Source organism: Agelaius phoeniceus, chromosome Z, assembly GCF_051311805.1.
Source record: "Agelaius phoeniceus isolate bAgePho1 chromosome Z, bAgePho1.hap1, whole genome shotgun sequence".
NCBI classification, from domain to species: Eukaryota; Metazoa; Chordata; class Aves; order Passeriformes; family Icteridae; genus Agelaius; species Agelaius phoeniceus.
Window position 1 is genome coordinate 26,400,318 of NC_135303.1, and position 17,601 is coordinate 26,417,918.

Below are 17,601 nucleotides of genomic sequence, written 5' to 3' on the forward strand. Positions count from 1 at the left end.
AAACACTCCTGCTCACTGCAAAAAGGAGGAATTTTGAACAAGAGTCATAGAGTCTGCTTGAGCACCATAATACTTTATGTATAAATATTTTATGTTCAGAACAAAATAATGCAGCCCTGAAGGCACTTGAGACAGTAGTTCATGTTCTGATTCAGGTGTTTATTATTCCTTATCAGTAAAACAGTCTCACAACCATGTGTTCGGCAGCTTTTCATTAGAAGGCACAAAATGGCTAACGGTCTCTTGTTACAAGGTCTTTTAAGACTAAACTATCCAATTAAGAATTGACACCTAGATTATTTTCCCTTTTAACCCAATGACTGATCCCAAAGACTGATCCCAAAAGTCCACAATATGGACTTTTCTGCCCAATTACAAAACATCACAATTACAAACCCATGAAGAAGGAGGAAGAAGAAGGTAAAGAATAACAACCTGTCTCCACCCTAAAATCTCCATCTTGCTTTATATTTATTTCTATATTCTAAAATCCCAAACGCCTAAGTTTTCCACCCTGTGATATTACGCACTTCTAAGCAACTACACACCCATTATCTCAGCACTATCAATGAATTTTGGAAGCCTTCTTCACAGCCTCAGGTCAAATGCAGTGTTCTCTTGTGGGTCTGTGCCTATAAGCACAGAAAGTTTAAAATTCTCAGCATCCAGGATTCCAACAGCCCCACCTGACTCATAAACTAGTAAAGCCAACCTGCAAGTTACTTTTAAGAGCAAATAACCTGCAAGGTAAGGGATTACTTTTCCAAGCAGTGCAGTCAAAATACACCCTTCAGTCAGCCCTAAGAACTCAAGAGGGAGAAGGAAAATGACTCAGGTCACTCAGGGGGAACACCATTCAGGGTCTCTGGCTTGCCAAATGGTTGTGTCTGGCATCCCAACTACTGTCCTCCCCTGCTCCTGACAGCATCTTCGTGTAAGTCTTCAGGTGTGTCAAGGAGTAGTATTTCTCTCACCCAGAAATAGTTCCTAGGGAATCTAAACTCAAAACCACAACATTTTACCCCCTTACCCACACTGTATTTATGCTTTCCAAACTAATAGGTTTTTTCTTCTTCTTTTTTTTTTTTAATCCCTCTAAAATCACAAACCTTTTTTCACCAGAGAAAACAATCATAAAAAAAGATTAGGCAGTGTTTCAAAAGACACTAAAAGAAAGGGAGTGTACAGTTTTACCTGTGACTTTGTGGAGTACAAGAATTAGAAGTTGCAAAATAGGAGGGAGGTGGGACAGGTGGGACAAAATCATCAGGATCCAAATTGTGATCTTCACCTTCAATCTCACATTCATCCTATTCAAACACAACTTGTGTTAAAACCCTTCTGAGCTATAAATATTGAACAGTGTAATCTGTTAATATTGCTTGTACCACTCTCTATGGCAGGCCACGCCTGGTGCTCACTTACTGTGCAGGATCTTCTTGATGCGAGTGTCAGTAAGCAATGCAGGGCAGCTGCTGTGAAGCAAACTGTGGCAGTGAGAGCATTCAGGGCACTAAGAGCTAAGAGAACCTTCTGAAGAACATGAAGAATATTGAAATTAAAAAATTAAACCATGGTATTTGTAAATGTAAAAATAATAATAAATAATAATACAAAACCAAAACAAATAGAGAAAACACAGGGATGATCATGGCAATTACTTCTAAAAAATGTATGGGATGAAGTCTTCAGCACAATCTTCAAGACTGGAGTAATTTGCAAAAACTTGTTTTACACTATTTATTGTCCTGACAGAGAGCTCCAGAAGAGTTTAATACAGCTCAGACGTGATTTATCCATCTACTCATCCAAGAATTATAACCTTCCTCATAACTTCTCTGTGGGAAATAAAATTCAAGATGATCACCATTAAAGACATGTCAAAGCCTTTTGATATTTGAAGATGGTATTGGTTGGGAGTTTTATTTTAGCAGTTTGTAAGCCACAAGAGGCTGAGAAGTGCAAAAGACTAACAAAGGCATCAAATCATTAGCTAAAATTTAGATCTTATTTACCCCTGTAATCTCATCTGGATTCGACAGCAGTTTTGGTGGAACTAAACACAAAAAACAGGCAAGAACTGCTTATTGGCTCAGCAATGCACAAGTCAAAACCCAGACATGAAACCCTTCCCTCCCGTCATGTTACAGTACCATGAAGAGCTTCTGACTGATCAGAAAAATAACAGAGTTTTTCCCAGTAAACATTTCAGCTCTGCACTGCTGCATAAGCATGGACATTATAAAAGCAGTATACTGCTCCCATTGATGGGTGTGCAGGGTACCTTGAGAACAAGGTGAGCAGCACTGCATGACTTCACGTGGTATAGCTTCAGTACAGCCTTTGCTTCTGTGCAGGTAGTAGGATGAAGTTCTTCACAGCAAAAACAAGTCTTGATTTCATCCATATCCATCTTTAAAAAACAAAACTCTATTTTTAATTGTTTTATGCAACATTTTTACCTGCGTAATATAGAACCTATTGTCTTAAACTAAGCCAAAGACCACAAAGCAGACTGGAAATACAGGATCGTATAATTAAACAGTGTGGTATGCCAATGATTCCTGCATTATAAAGCTGTACTATACACTTCTTATTTGAGAGAAAGCATTATGGGTAATGCATTAACACACTTAAATACAACTTATTATAACCAAAGCTGCTCTGATTGCTAAGCTATTTTACTACTTATGCTTTTTCCAATGCATAACTGCCTAGAAATTATTTCTCTGACTGTGGTGCAAACCACTCTATATGAACTGTACACATTTTCTATGGTTCAAGAATATATCTTGCATTTCTATGGATGGAATGAAACCCTCAACTCTAATTTCAACACAGTCAAATCATTAATAGCCATATCTGTACACCACAGGTTTTTGTAAACTTTCACTTTCAAATTAATCTTATCATCTTAGTTTTCAAAGTAGAAATTCAATGCTTCCATATCTAGAAATAATTGAGGTTTTAGCTTTCAAACTCTGGAGTCACAATGTTGACACTCTTCCACCTATAGAAGCCACACTACAAAATAACTGATGATTTCAGGAATGTCTTTTTGCTCTACCCTATATTTCCAACTACAGGCAACTCAGAAATTCCTGCAAGATTTGACCACCTCATCTGGAATATCATCATTAATTCTCATTATGGCTTTGGTACAGTGATACTGGACTAATCTAGATTCCCATGGGTTTATAATCTTGGACTCTTACTGCAATACATCTACTGGCATGTCAAGGAACCAACAATAGCTTTCCTGAAAGAATAAATGAATGAAAATATATATTCAAAGATCTGTTCCATTAGCCCACAAAGTCCTTCAAGCTTTTACACACAATCATCTTCATCAACAAGTGACTCTGTACTGTATCCTTACATTTCAATTATTCCACAGTTTCCAGTTCATCAATAGTGATTCTTCTATTTCTCATGACAACCACTCGCGAAAAATCTTTTGCATTCTGTCCTGCCTTGCACAGACTGCATCTTCCTCAAGTGGAAGCGTTCTCAAAAGCTACTATGATTTGATCTACCTTATTTTTTTTCTCACAGCTTCTACTGTAAGGTATCACAGAATGGTCCTTCCCAGGTGAGGCAAAACAGGAAGAATAATCCCACGCACACATTATAACAAACTGAACATTTTGTTGGTAGCTCATTATTACCCACACACAGTTTTTTTTCAATGGTTTATATTTTTTACATTACTACAGAAAATTTCTTGTGCTAGTTCTTTAATTACTTGCAACTCTCCATCAGGACATTTTGTGATCTCAGCACAGCAAGCTAATATGCCATAATGAGAAGAAATCAGTATGTGTGCTTACCGAATCGCATCTGGGTAGCCCGGACACAAACTGAATGCCTTGACATCCTAGTATTAATCCAGTCACATTCAGCATAAAACTGATCATAGACAGCAGAACAAACAGGTTAACCTGGAACACCAAAACAAAGTTAACTGCAGTGGGCACAGAAACCCAACTCAAGGAACCTATTACAGAGCAAATCCCATTCACAAGCTGAAGCTGGGAATGACTCTCTGCTTTTTCAAAACTGCCCATGACTTCAGTGCCCCAAGGTGTGTTAACCGATTCCCAAAATTCTGTTTTCTCTCTCCTTATTCTGGACTAGTTATGCAACTATTGAAAACATCAGTAATAATAGTACAAGAAATTAAAGGTTTTGTTGGAGTGCAAAGTATGATCTGCAAGTTGCCCAACTTCCAACATGTGTCACACTCTCCCACCAAGTTTAACTTTCAACACATTCAGAACAGTAAAGAAACCTGAAGAGGAAGAAACATCTTAAGACAACATTCACTCTGCACACTTCCAGAATTATTCTACAGCACAAATATATGAAAAATGTTTGTTCCACTACAATAAATATGGAAACACTTTTGAGACTTGAGCTGCATGATTTTATTTCCTCCTGGCTACTAAAACCAGAATATTAGGAAATCAGATAATACTTTCAGATTTATAAAACACCAGAAATCGAGCAATGGCAAGAGCAATAAATACATGAAAAAAGGACAAGCAGAAGTAGTGGACAAAATGATGTGTTGCTTTCCCTTTATAATCTAGGCTTACATGACTCTGGATATGGATTTTGGACATACGAAAGAACCATCCCTGTCCCCATTCATACAGGCAAAAATATCCTGTACTTCAAGAAAAAGTACTGGGTAAGACTACTACTTTAGAGACAAATAAAGGTAAGATTCCTCTTTAAGCATTCAATCCCACAAAGCAAGTATCAGATTCTTAAGGTCCTAAAGCATCCTTCTTAATAACCATCTGCTCGCTCAGGTTTCTTTGTAGCAAAATGGTCCAAATTAAAAAAGTAGGACATCACAAAATACAGAGGAAGAGAAGGACACTATGAGGGACATGAGTTCAGTCCTGCTCCAGACTTACAGAAGATCCAGCAACAAGGACTTCCTAAACACGCAAAGAACACCATGGCCTTCCAAATAAATTTATCTGATGTACCATGGTTTGCTACCTAGAATCTGAAACAGAAAGAGGTAACAGCTGTTGCACAAATTATGTTCCCATTTTCTGACGTTCAGGGAAATAATCCCCAATGAATGGACATGAGCCAAAGAGCATTACTATGCAAGCAAGCTAAATTCTTCAATTACAACATTACTAGTCATTACTAGTTTGATGATAACATTATCATGTAAGGTACATTTTAACCCCAAGAACCCCAATAATTGATGTATCTATTAGTGAATCTCTGTAGAGAACTGGGACTACTTTGTGTTAGGCACACTAAAAACAAAATAATTTCTAAATTATTAAGAGGAAGAGCATTTTGTCCTAGCTTTTTACTAATCACAAAACCACAGATAAGAGGGGGTTCGATCTAGAAAGGACTCTGAGTGTCATTTTTTTTTCCATACAAACACAGAATCTAATGATTTTTTAAAAATTACACCATGCTCAGCATGTAAATGAATGAAACCCATTCCTTATGCTTTTACCTCAATTATCTTAGTTACTCTTCTAACAAAAAACTACCTTGAGAAAAAAATTTGGTACACACATGTATTTCATATAAAGAAAACTTTTCAACTGGGTTCAACACAGGGCACTGATAATTAGAATTAGCCAGTATTGTAAGTGAAACAGAAGCTGTTTCAACATAAAATATGCTTACAGCACAACTCTCATTAAATTATATAAAAAAAACCCAAGAGGTGTGCTTGTCCTTTTTCAGCTGATGACAAATGGAGAAAAGAAGTTACGTGGCCTAAGTAAAGAAAGATTTAAAAAACCCAAAAAAACAAGCTAGCAAACTGACATTTAAGTTGTCTCCTGTGGTACAGAAGCTGCAATGGAAACAATTCCATCTATAGCTATATAAAAAGTTACAGTAAAAATCAAGACTTCCAATTCAAAATTTTGAAAAACAAACAAAATCATTAATATTTTACTAAAGGAATGCCAGAAATCAAAGAACAAAGAGGAAGAGAAAGAGCATTATCATAAATATGTGAAACAAGGATGATACATTCTGCATTTATGTTCTAATAAATTCTACCATGTGCACATATAATCTTGATCTGTTTTTTATTATAGATATAGTATATTTTTGACTGAATAATCCAATATTCAGAAAATCCTGCCAAATGAGTAGAAGATAAGAATAATTCCTCTAGATTCAATCTAAAACACTACCATGATCTGAACTATAACCACAAAATTCTCTACCACACATCTTGACAGTTGACTGTCAAGAGAAAAAACCTTTTTTCTTTCTGCTCCATCACTGGTCAACATTTTTACACAATAACTGAGATTGGAAGGGACCTCTTGAGACCATTTAAATCTAATCTCCTGTTCAAGCAGGTGTCACAACAAGGGACCTGGAAGCATAAGATACCTTCCAACCCAGACATGGCCATGAATCTGTGACCTATAGCAAGCTGTTGAATATAATGCCCAGTTAGTTTTGACTTATCTCTACATGTAACCTACGCCAGTTTTTAACCATCAGAACAGTAAAAAAGTTATCTTCTGTGTTCAGATGGAGTTTCCTATTTTCTCAGTTCTGCTCACAGCCTCTTGTCCTGGCAGTGAGCACTACTGAGAAAGGTTTAGCTCACTATTCTTTGTTCTTTCCCATCAGCTGTTAATGGAGATGTAGGAGATTTCCACTGAGCCTCCTCTTCTCCAGGCTGAACAGCCACAGCTTTCATACCTTTCCAGGTGTTTGAAGGATCACATCCCTTGACCTGTTGGCAAGTCTCTGCCTAATCCAGCCCAGGACACCAGTAGTCTTTGCCCCAAGAGCACTTTGCTGTCTCATGGACAGCTTGTTGTCCACCAGGATCCCCAGGTTTTTCTTTGCAGAGCTGCTTTCCACCATGTTGTTCCCTCCTGTGCGATAGGGTAATTTCCCTGCGCAGGCAGGACTTTGTTTTCCACGTTGCTGAAGTTCAAGAGATTCCTTTCAATGCAATCATCAGCCTGTCTAGGTCATTCCAAATGGCAATATTTAGTGTATCAGCCATTCCTTCCAGTTCGGCATCACCTGTGCTGACAGTGCACTCAGATTCACTGTGCAGAGCACTCACTTCAGTGGTATGGCTCCTCATTTTCTACCCCTCAGGCTCACCCCTGCTCCTTGGCTGGCTCAGCTTTCACCACTGATCACAGCCCTCTATGCCCACTTATTCAGTCATTCACTGTCCCATCTAACAGGTACTCTGTCAGCTTAATTAGTTACTTATATTCTCCTGCAGACGCAAATTTAAATGTCTACTCACCTACAAGTAAAAACGGGTTACACTTCAACCCAGCAACAGAAGATTCTACCCAGAGGAAAGAAGTTCTTCTCAATTTAGAAAAAATAGAGAAAAGCAAACATGGTATTTCAAAAACTAAAATAGATGTAACTGGTGTTAATTGCAGTTATAAAAATGGAAACAACTCAAACTATGGCCTTAGTTTGGCTCACAGCTTCATCTTCAGAGCATTAGATACACATGGACTATCAACAGCTGCCGAAAGCTGTGAGGAACCTTCATATGAATTAAACTACACAGAAGTGAAGTGTATTCTATTCATATTTGCTAAAGTCTTGCATGTATGATTTTTTTTTCAGGTAAAAAAGTCCATCATCATGCCTTTTGAGGACTCCAAGGAAGAATAAATTTGCATGGTAAAGCTCTCACACTATCTTTCATTCTGCATGGAGAAGCTCCTTTTTGTCCTGCTGCTGCTGCTGCCACTGAAGCAAGTATCTAATGCCAGAGAAGAACTGCTTTCACTTGAACATGCATGTGCAGGACTGATGCCCAAGCAGGCACTTAAATGAAAGAAAAAACAGTTGCTTCAACAACTCTTATATCAGTTTACAGCTGACGTATATTTTTTATAAACATCCTGTAGAAAAGAGTACATCTGTTTATTAATTGCCCACATGCACAGCAGCAGTAACAATAATTAAAACTCATAGGATGACCTTATTAGATTTCTGTCAGTTGTGAGAGCTATTCATTGTACTGTATGGAAACCCACAATACAACTGTGAACAAAGGAAAGCCCCACATGAAAAGACAAATTAATTCATTTAATAAAAAAAGTCACATATTTTAAATGCAGCACTAAAATGCTGCATGTATGAGAGAAAAGCTTTTGCAGCATATAAATGGCTATAAGCTTCTAATAGCTTTTCTTAATCTGACTCCTGAAAGAGTATTTCTAGTTGCTTATACTGACTTTAAAACCTTTGCATAATTACTACTTACTGACCTAATGCTGGAGTCTAGAGTGTGAGCAAAGAGGTTAATAAAGAACTATTTTACTTCTAAAATACAGGGAAAAAGATACTACTACAGTAGTTATCACAAGTCAAATGACTGCTTGTTATAAAGCCCATGCCTAGGGAGAGACTGGTTTTCAGGGTCAGGGAAGCTAGGGAGCTTCTGTTCACAGTTCACTGTTACTAGCAGAGCTAAAATTTAGGAACACTACCTGAATGAAATATCTCGATCTATACATTAAATTTTAGTCAAATTAATGAAAATCTATCAAGGTGCAGATATCATAGCAGCAGTCAGCCCTAAGAAACCTTTATTTAAAGTTTTCTGGAACATATTTTTCTTTGGATAAAAATTTTCAATTAAATACAAAGTTTACCACAAATAAATTCTTCAAAATTTTTCAGGTTATAAATAAAGCCTGAATTCCATGAACTTTTTGTTTTCAAAGTAAGATCTGTAAATATTTCTCATTAACCAACTATAATAACACATTTAAATTAAAAGTGGATCAAATAAAAATTTCAAATCCTTATGGGACCACACTGTAAAATATCTGAAGAATCCAGACTGAATGACTCATGCTGGATGTGCAACTCTGGTTTTTCTGTCAAACCCCTCAAAGCTTTACATGAAAACAACGGCATGTATGAACACAAAAGCTGCCGTACTAGCAAACAACATTAAGCATGCAGTACTTGATGTAGCTGAAAGCCAGTCACATCCAACTAGCCTGCATGTTTTCTGTTGACTTCTTGATCCCATGCATTTTGCAGACCAATCTGCTCCCCAGAACTTGCAGCTGCAGCAGTTAAACTGCACAGCACACCAGGCTAGTGTCTTGTTGGACGCTGGCACTCCTTTCCCTTTCATTCAATCACAGCTAAGTCTCCTCTTTAGCAGCAGAACTCAAGCACCAAACAGACACCAGAGAGATGATTAACTTGAAGTCTTGGTTTCAGTTGGCGAAAAAAAACCCCAAAACCAGAAACAAACACAGAGAGTCACCTAAAAAGCACTCTCCAGGGCTGTAACTAATTTGTGCATGACTGAAAGGAAAGGATGCTTCACTACCTAAGGGCTTCTGCATTCAGCAAAGCCTGAACAGCTCCTGGCAACTCCTGGGAATGCAACATAAACTCAAATCAGTCCTATCTGGCATACAAGTAAGGACACAAATGTAGCAGCTAGCATGACCTGTCAAAGACATGAACTGCCCTCAAAACATACACAAACAAACTAACAATCAGTTTTACTGATGTACTCTCTGAAAGAATTTAAGTTCCTTAAGGTAATACTAAGATTTGAAACTGTGTGAAAGGAAGGAGCTTAGGAGCAGAGAGAAAGAAACCAGATTCCATGCATGGAGGAAGGTAACATTGAGGAAGATTGAGCCCACAAGAGCTCAGAGTCAATACCCATGTAACTTGGAGGAATAGGTGGTGAGTTTCCCTTTCCACATTAATGTACTTGGACAGTCCTAAAGAAGAAGAAACATAGGATCGTTAACATTTCCCAGACCATCGAGTCCAGTGTTAACTCAGCATTACCTCAAAGAAAAATCAGCTTCAAAGCACAAGCTTTACAAGATGACTTCCAAAACTGATTGACACTTGATATCGATATCCAGAATGAAAATCCCTCAAACACTTAAAATCAAGGAAGGACTGAAACCAGACTTCTCAGTAGCTGTACTGCTCAAGGCTAGGCCTTCCTTGCAAAAATGTCCTTGAAAATAAATGACTTAATTTTGCCTTGCAGTACCCTCTCTCAGAGATATATTATTTATCTAGTATCATCCCACACTGTTAATACAGCTGTAAAACAGTGTGGGTGGCAAAACCCAAATATGGCTCTCCATTTTATTTACTAAAAGGTCTTATCACAGCCATTCCTCTTCACGGCTGTTTTTTCACCGATGGTGCTACTAAAGGTCCACTACATCTGTAACCAATGTGTTTCCTTCCTTTCTCCCCGCCAAGGAAAAAAACGAGTGGCTGAAACACCACAGCCCATCCCCAGCTCATTCCTCACAGCACTGCAGCCCTGTGCTTTCTTCAAGCATCAGCAGCACCAGAATCTTGCCATCACAGAAAAAAAACCAAAACAAACTACAGTCTGGTTCTTTTCTCCATTACCAAGGCCTTGGATTGAAGTGGCAGCCATGACAGCCTGACCCTTCACAAAAAACCAAACATAGATAGTGAGAAACCTTCACTGGGAGTGCTAAGGCTTTACATAAGGAGTTGTAAGAGGAGGACAGTCACAACTGACAAATGGATATGTTTTAGTTCTGAATGAGTTTTCTAGTCTTCCTTATGAATATCATAATTCTAAGTCATGACTGTGTAATGATCTCATTGCTGAGACATTTAGGAAGCTTGCTTTTACAATTCGTTTAATAGTGCATCTCCATAACTCCCTAGAGAAAACATTCAAGTTAGTAGAGGCTAGACATAATAGATATTTAGCCAAGCATAAATATGCCCACAGAAACTAACAATCTGTCCTTGAAAGACTGTAGCTAGTTTAAGGCATTATTTCCTTACCCTCAAGAAGAGTTTAATGTTTATTTATTTTCCCACATAGAATAGACTATTTCAGTTGGAAGGGACCTACAACAATCATCTAGTTCAACTGCCTGACCACTTCAGGGCTCACCAAAAATCAAAGCACAGTATTAAGTGCATTGTCCAAAATGCCTCTTGAACACTGACAGCTTGGGGCATCAAACACATCTCTAGGAGCCTGTTCCAGGCTTTCACTGCTCTTTTAGCAGAAATGCTTCCCAGTGTCAAGGCTGATCTAATCTGGCTATCAAAAATCAAACCTCTATAGAATGCACATACAAATAAGAAAAAAACCCCAAACAGTTACGTAGAATCACATAATCACAGAATAATTGTGGCTGTAAGAGAGCTGAGGAAGACTCCTGTGTTATCTCCTGCTCAAAAGTAGGGTCAGCTATGAAATCATGGCAGGCTGCTCAGAGCTTTTATCAATTTCATGTCAAAAACCTTCCTGCTGCATAATATCCCAGGGCAATCTCCTTCAGCATGTGACCATCCTAAAGACCATTTGAAATAAAAGAGGGGATCAAGAATAATTTGTGTTTTCTATTTAAGTAAAACTAGGAAAGGAAAATAAGGTTTATACAAAGGACAATGTTAAAGAGTGAAAGAGCAACAACATGCTATAGAAACAGCATAGAACACAGGCAGTATTAACAGAGGAGTACTGTGCAAGCCTCAGGCAGTTTGAGAATGAGAGCATGTACGTTTATCTTGATGAAAATATGGTCCTTCCAGATTGGGAATCTCTAACAGTGGGCTCCTCTCTATAGCCACAAAACTCCTAAAAAATAGGCCATGTTAACCAATGCACACTGAGAAACAACAATGGATGTTAGGGGTGCTGGTTGACAGCTAGCTGAACATGAGCCAGCAGTGTGCCCAGTGGCCAAGAAGGCCGGTGGCACCCTGGCCTGTGTCTAGAACAGCGTGGCCGGCAGGACAAGGGCAGGGATCGAGCCCCGGGACCGGGCACTGAGGAGGCCTCACCTCAAGTCTGTGCTCAGTTCTGGGCCCCTCACTTTAAAAGGGACACTGAGGGGCTGGAGCCTGTCCAGTGAAGGGCAACAAGGCTCCTGAAAGGACTGGAGAACATCTCTCATGAGGGACATCTGAGGGAGTTGGGGTTGTTTAATCTCAAGAAGAGGAGGCTCAGAGGGGACCTCATTGCTTTTTGCAGCTCCCTGTAAGGGGCTGAGGTGAGTCGGGGCCTAAATCTGATACAGTGCCTGCAGTGAGAGGACAAGAGGGAATGGCCTCAGGCTGAGACAAGGGAGAGTCAGATTAGATACTAGAAAAAGCTTTTTTGCTGTTAGGGTGGTCATGCTTTGGAATAGGATGCACCAGGGAGGTGGTGGAGTCACCATTCCTGGAGGTGTTCAAAAAGCATCTGGATCTAGCATTGGGTGATGTAGTTAGGGATTTGGGGCAATGCTGGGTTGATAGCTGAACTTGATGATCTCAAATCTCTCTTCTAACCTTGGTGAATCTATGATTCTATCCACAGCTCACACATCTAATCCTTGGTACTCCTCACTGATACCCATGTGGATACCAAAAGAGTGCTGCAGAAAAATTAAACTGCCTTGGCCCGAAAAAAGTCTTCAGAAGTGACAGTAAGGTAAAAAATTCTGAGCAAATACACAAAAGCAAACAAAACAAAATCAACCAGCCAAATGAAAAAACTCCCTCAACTCACACACAAACAAAAGCAACTCCACAGCTCCTTTTCAAATTCCAGCTCTGAGACATTAAGAGCTACACAGCTTCAGATTTCACTTACATGTGGAAACAGCTTACACACCCTGCACATCAATCTACTCCAACAGCAATGCAATGTCAACTGTATATGAAACTAGCACTGGATCCTGCTGTAAGGTGTTAAATTAGCTCTCAAACCCATTGTCAAAAACTAAAAAACTACAACTAAGCTAGGATTTAAAGCCATCTCCTTCATTTCAGTTTAAGCTGCACAACCTTGGAGAACTAAATTACTTATTCTAAGCCAGCATTTTCTTATACAAAAAAACCATAAAATGTGTGCTTTAAATAATATTAACAATTCTTCCAGACATGGTCACTCTTGCCCTTACAGGGGACTTCATCCATGCAGGAATGAATATGGCCTTGCATGGTCTTTGACTTCTCTTTAAATAATTATGATTCTGCAATTTGAAAATAAAGACTAGACACTATTTTTTTGAAAGGAGAAAGGAGTGATTATTTTTTTACCGACAACTATTAAATTATGCTCTTTTTTTTTATGATTTCCTTACAAAGTCTAATCCATACTTACCAAAAGCCGCATTGGTCTCTTCCATGTTGTTAATCCTAAGATTCCACATAAGATTGCCTACAACATAAAAAAACATGGCATCAGCAAGAAGCAAAGAACTGTTTACAAAATGCTATTTACACTGTTTTTATTGCTGTTCTTTGGAACACTATAACAATGCTGGGAAGATACGAAGATACACTTTAAAGCAGAGAATACCTATGCTGATGAAGTTCTTAGATCCTAAGAGCATTCTGTGAAATAACAACCAAATTAAATATGCTAGTTTCTTACTTTTGCCTTCCAGAAAACATGCATGAGGACAAGTAGTATATCAGCAATTCCAACCTCTACATTTGCCTTAAATAACTGCTTTCAGCCAACAAAGTATTTGTTCTCTGCAACATGGCTAGGCAAATCTAAAAATTGTCCTTTTCCTCCCCTCTCTCCATCACCATCTCAGCACTTCATTAAGTGCCTACTTCCTTCCTCCCTTTTGCTGATTTCTGACCATTCTGGTGAGCTAAAACCCTGAGCATGAACCCTACCAAAATCAATAAAGAGCACCACCAGCACTACCTCCCTGAAAAGTTTTGCTATTTAATCAGATGAATGCCAGTATCAGCGCGAGGAAAGAAGTTAAAATAAAAGCACATTCTCCTGCAACAGCAGTTTTTAGACCAAACTTGCTAAATCACAGAACTGAATCTTATGATTCTTTCTTTACCTTATAGGACCAAACAATTAAGAAATGATAAAGAATTGCTGCAGAACTGAAATAAACAGCATACCTGAATACTCTCTCACAGAAGAATAGGAACCCTATAAAGGTAGGCAAGTAAGTTTCTCATCATGTCCCATAAGTCAGCAGCTATATTTTAACTTGACGGACATTGTGACTAAGCCAGCCAAGCTCCTACCCCAAAAAGAAACAGGAAGACTGGAACAACCAGGAAGTCATCCACTAGTATTTTTAATAAATCCCTTCTGTAATTTCATTCACTTGACATGATCAATCTAATCTAGCGTAACACGCATATATGACTTGGCCAAAACACCTACTGATATCATCACTGGTGTTGCAAAACCACATACATAACTGCAGTTTCATAACAAAGTATTTTTTGAATTCTCTAACTGCAAAATGGACACATGATTTTATAACAAAGCACATCATACTGACATATTTTTTTCCTTAATGACAGCAAATTTATTTTATTACATCTGTTAAAGATAAGAAAAGAAAGTCCTTCTCAAAATTTTCCTGGCATGCCCCTCACAAGTCAGCATGTAGCATCCATAATGAAAAGAAAACCAAACCAAAAAGCACCCAACCAGACACAGCAGTCAGCTTTTAATGGCATCTGCTTTTCCAGGTTGCTTCTGAACTAAAATTTTCACACATATTTTAACACCCTAACAGTATTTTGGTAACTTTTCTGAATGTACTATTGTTTCAGAAATATAATTTTAAAAACCCCAAACAAAATCATCACCCTTCTTGATTATTAAAAATACTGAATAAGTCTATCTTACACATGCAATTTTAAAGCATTTTAAAAGCGCAAGCATGGTTCTGTGTGCAGAATTCAAAGAATGTCCATTGGTTACATAAACTTTTAACCTAGAGTTGGAATAAAAAAAAAAAAAGAAAAAGAAACAAAACAAAACAAAAAGGATGAAAGATCACAACAGAGATACCAAACAAAGTCATTTGGAGGGTCTGGATTTCCCTCACCCCCGAAGTACTGTGTACATTATACAGATCATTATACACACTGCATTATATAGATCAATAGGAACTACTTGATCCCCAAACAACTGCACTGAGCGTGTTTTTACAGGTGGTGAACAACATGGCAATTTAATTGAAATGTTTAAAGCAAGGGAAAAGCTGATACTATTCACACAGGCAGCAGGAGCTGTGTCCCAACCCAGTACATGACTTTCTGACTGCCGGAGGGCCCAAACTGGCACTAATCAATCTGACTCTGCTACACTTAGTAACTTCTGCTTACTGCTGCCTAGCTTCTGCAATATAAACTCTTGCATACATTCCATATTTATAAACCTGTGTTTTAAAGCAGGGCCCAACAGGAGATGGAATAACTTCTTTCAGTAGTCTTTCCAAAACTGTGCTAAGTCCATCCATTTTTTCCCCAGGAACATTGCTGATTTATCTCTACCTTATGCCTACGATCAAAGGCACAAAGCACAAACATTCAACATCTACACACACAACAATTTTTGAAAATCCTGTGTCTGATAGCGCAAAATCAAAATAACCGAGTACTTTTTTTTTTTTTTCCAAAAATGCACGTCAGGAAATAAGTCCCCTATTTGTTTGTCTCGACGTTTGTAACTCCGTTGGGGTCCTGCAAACATCCTACAAAGCTGTCAGCAAAAAGCCGTTACCCCGTTACCCGGAGGCTGTTTCCAGGCCGTCGTGGAGGAGCGGGATCACGCATCCCTCGGGACAGCCAGCCCCGCAGGTGCCGAGCACGCACGGCCGGACCCCAGCATGGCGTGTCCGGCCCGCGGCCGTCACTTACCGAGGAGCCGGCCCAGAGGGGACACGCGTTCTTCACCTGCGGGGCGCTGCTCAGCGACAGCGCCCCGAAGCACAGAGCCACCAGGGCGCTGCCCAGGCCGGTCTGCAGCAGCCCCAGCCCGAGCAGCGAGCGGAACAGCAGCAGGGGGCACGGGCGGCACAGGCGGCGGTGGTGCCGCGGCGCGCCCGGGCGGAGGGGCCCTGTGTGGGGAAGCGGGACGAGTCCCGGGAGAGGGCAGCAGGACCCCGGCAGCACCATCGGCGGCGACACGGGGGGCGCTGGCGGCGGCTCTCGGCGGGCGACCGCTGTGGACGGCGGGCCGGGCCGGGCGGGGCCGCCCCACCGCCACCCCCGTGCCAGCCCCCTCGGGCGCCGACTTCCTGCGGCGCTGCCGCCGCCTCGCCTCCCGTGCGGACTCCGGTCCGCTCCCCTGCGGGGAACACCAGCCCTAGTAGCGCCCTCAGCGCCAGGCGCGGCCGGGGCCACCCTAGCAGCCAGTGCCGAGCCCGGCGCAAGGTGCTTCGCCGGAGCTCGGACGCCGTCCCCGACTCTCCCGGACCCTGAACCATCCTTCCCGTCCCGGGTCTCCCCGCTGATGCTGCTGCAGCCGTTTTGCAACAGCTTTGGTAGAGTTTACCCTTCCTCTTCTTCCTGTGCTCCCTCCCTTGCCCTTCTCCTTTGCCCTTTTATCCCTGGTCACTGTTGCTACCGAGCACTATGCGTAAAGTTTTAAAATAACTCTTTACTGGGAGGAGGGTGCGGGACGCCATTGGATTGCATTTCGCGTCGTTGGCGCCCAGCCCGACGAGAGGACGAGATTTGGCAGACAGCACGACGTGTGTTGTATTTGCATGAGCGTGCCTGGGTGCTTGCCGATGCCATGTTGTCCGAGACAGGGGCAGAGGAATCTTTACCCGGCAGTTTTCATATCTTTCCTCTCTCCCCGCTCCCTACACATTCTCCTCCAGTACTCTTCCTCATTTTCCCTGGAAAATATTACTGTTACCGTGGTCTGTCCTTCTCCACTTGATGCACTCCAAGGAAGGAGGCTCTGGAATCTACTTCAACCGTGTGTTCTACTCTCCTGCTCAGCCAAAGCAATTTTACACCTGTTTGGCTAGTCTGAACATGGCTTCAAGAAATTTAAAAAATATAGCTTTTGGTACTTTAGGAAAATAAGGCATGTTGAAAAGGGTCATTGGCTTAGATAACAGCCATTGCTCCTTTTCAGAGAAAAGTGCAGAAATTTCTTTTGGAGTTGCACTCTTATTACATTTATTTATTTATTTATTTATTTATTTTTATTTATTTATTTTAAACCAAAACATTCAGTATTTAGAGTGCTCCTTACCAATAAAAAAAAAAATTGCAGAATCACAGAATGTCCTGAGTTGGAAGGACCCACAAGGGTCATTGAGTCCAACTCCTGGCCTTGCACAGGACATCCGTAAGAGTCACACCATGTGCTTGAGTGTATTATCCAAATGCTCCTTGAACTCTGTCCAGCTTGGTGCTGTGACCACTTCCCTGGGGAGCCTGTTACAATGCCCACACCCTTTGTGTGAAGAATCTTTTTCTAATATATAACCTAAACTCCTAACACAACATCAGGCCATTCCCTTGGGCCCTATAACTCATCACTACAGAGAAGAGACCAGTGCTTGCCCCTCCTCTTCCTCTCACAAGGAAATTGTAGATTGTGATGACGTTTCCCCTCAGACTCCTTTTCTCCAGGCTGAACAAACCAAGTAACTTCAGCCACTCCTAGTATGGTTTCTCCTTAAGACCCTTCACAAGTCTCACAGCCCTCCTTGGGCACCCTTTAACAGTTTAACATATTTAACATAATTTTGTGCCCAAAATGGCCTGAAGGTGAGGAGACCCCCTGTGCAGAGCAGATCAGAACAATCCCCTCCATTGTCC

The 17,601-nt window shown here is 40.5% G+C and overlaps 1 protein-coding gene across 1 annotated transcript in view; it reads right to left on the reverse strand.

Moving 5' to 3' along the window:
- The window catches only part of ENTREP1 (endosomal transmembrane epsin interactor 1), a 28,372-nt gene extending 12,333 nt beyond the window's left edge, over positions 1-16,039 (reverse strand). The window contains exons 1-6 of the mRNA XM_054652580.2: positions 15,679-16,039; positions 13,148-13,204; positions 3,831-3,941; positions 2,285-2,413; positions 1,426-1,533; positions 1,195-1,310 (exon numbers count right to left, since the gene is read on the reverse strand). Coding sequence (XP_054508555.2) covers positions 1,195-1,310; positions 1,426-1,533; positions 2,285-2,413; positions 3,831-3,941; positions 13,148-13,204; positions 15,679-15,936 — 779 coding nt within the window. The 5' untranslated portion in view covers positions 15,937-16,039. The remainder of the gene's footprint in view (positions 1-1,194; positions 1,311-1,425; positions 1,534-2,284; positions 2,414-3,830; positions 3,942-13,147; positions 13,205-15,678) is intronic.
- Positions 16,040-17,601: the final 1,562 nt, after the last annotated feature.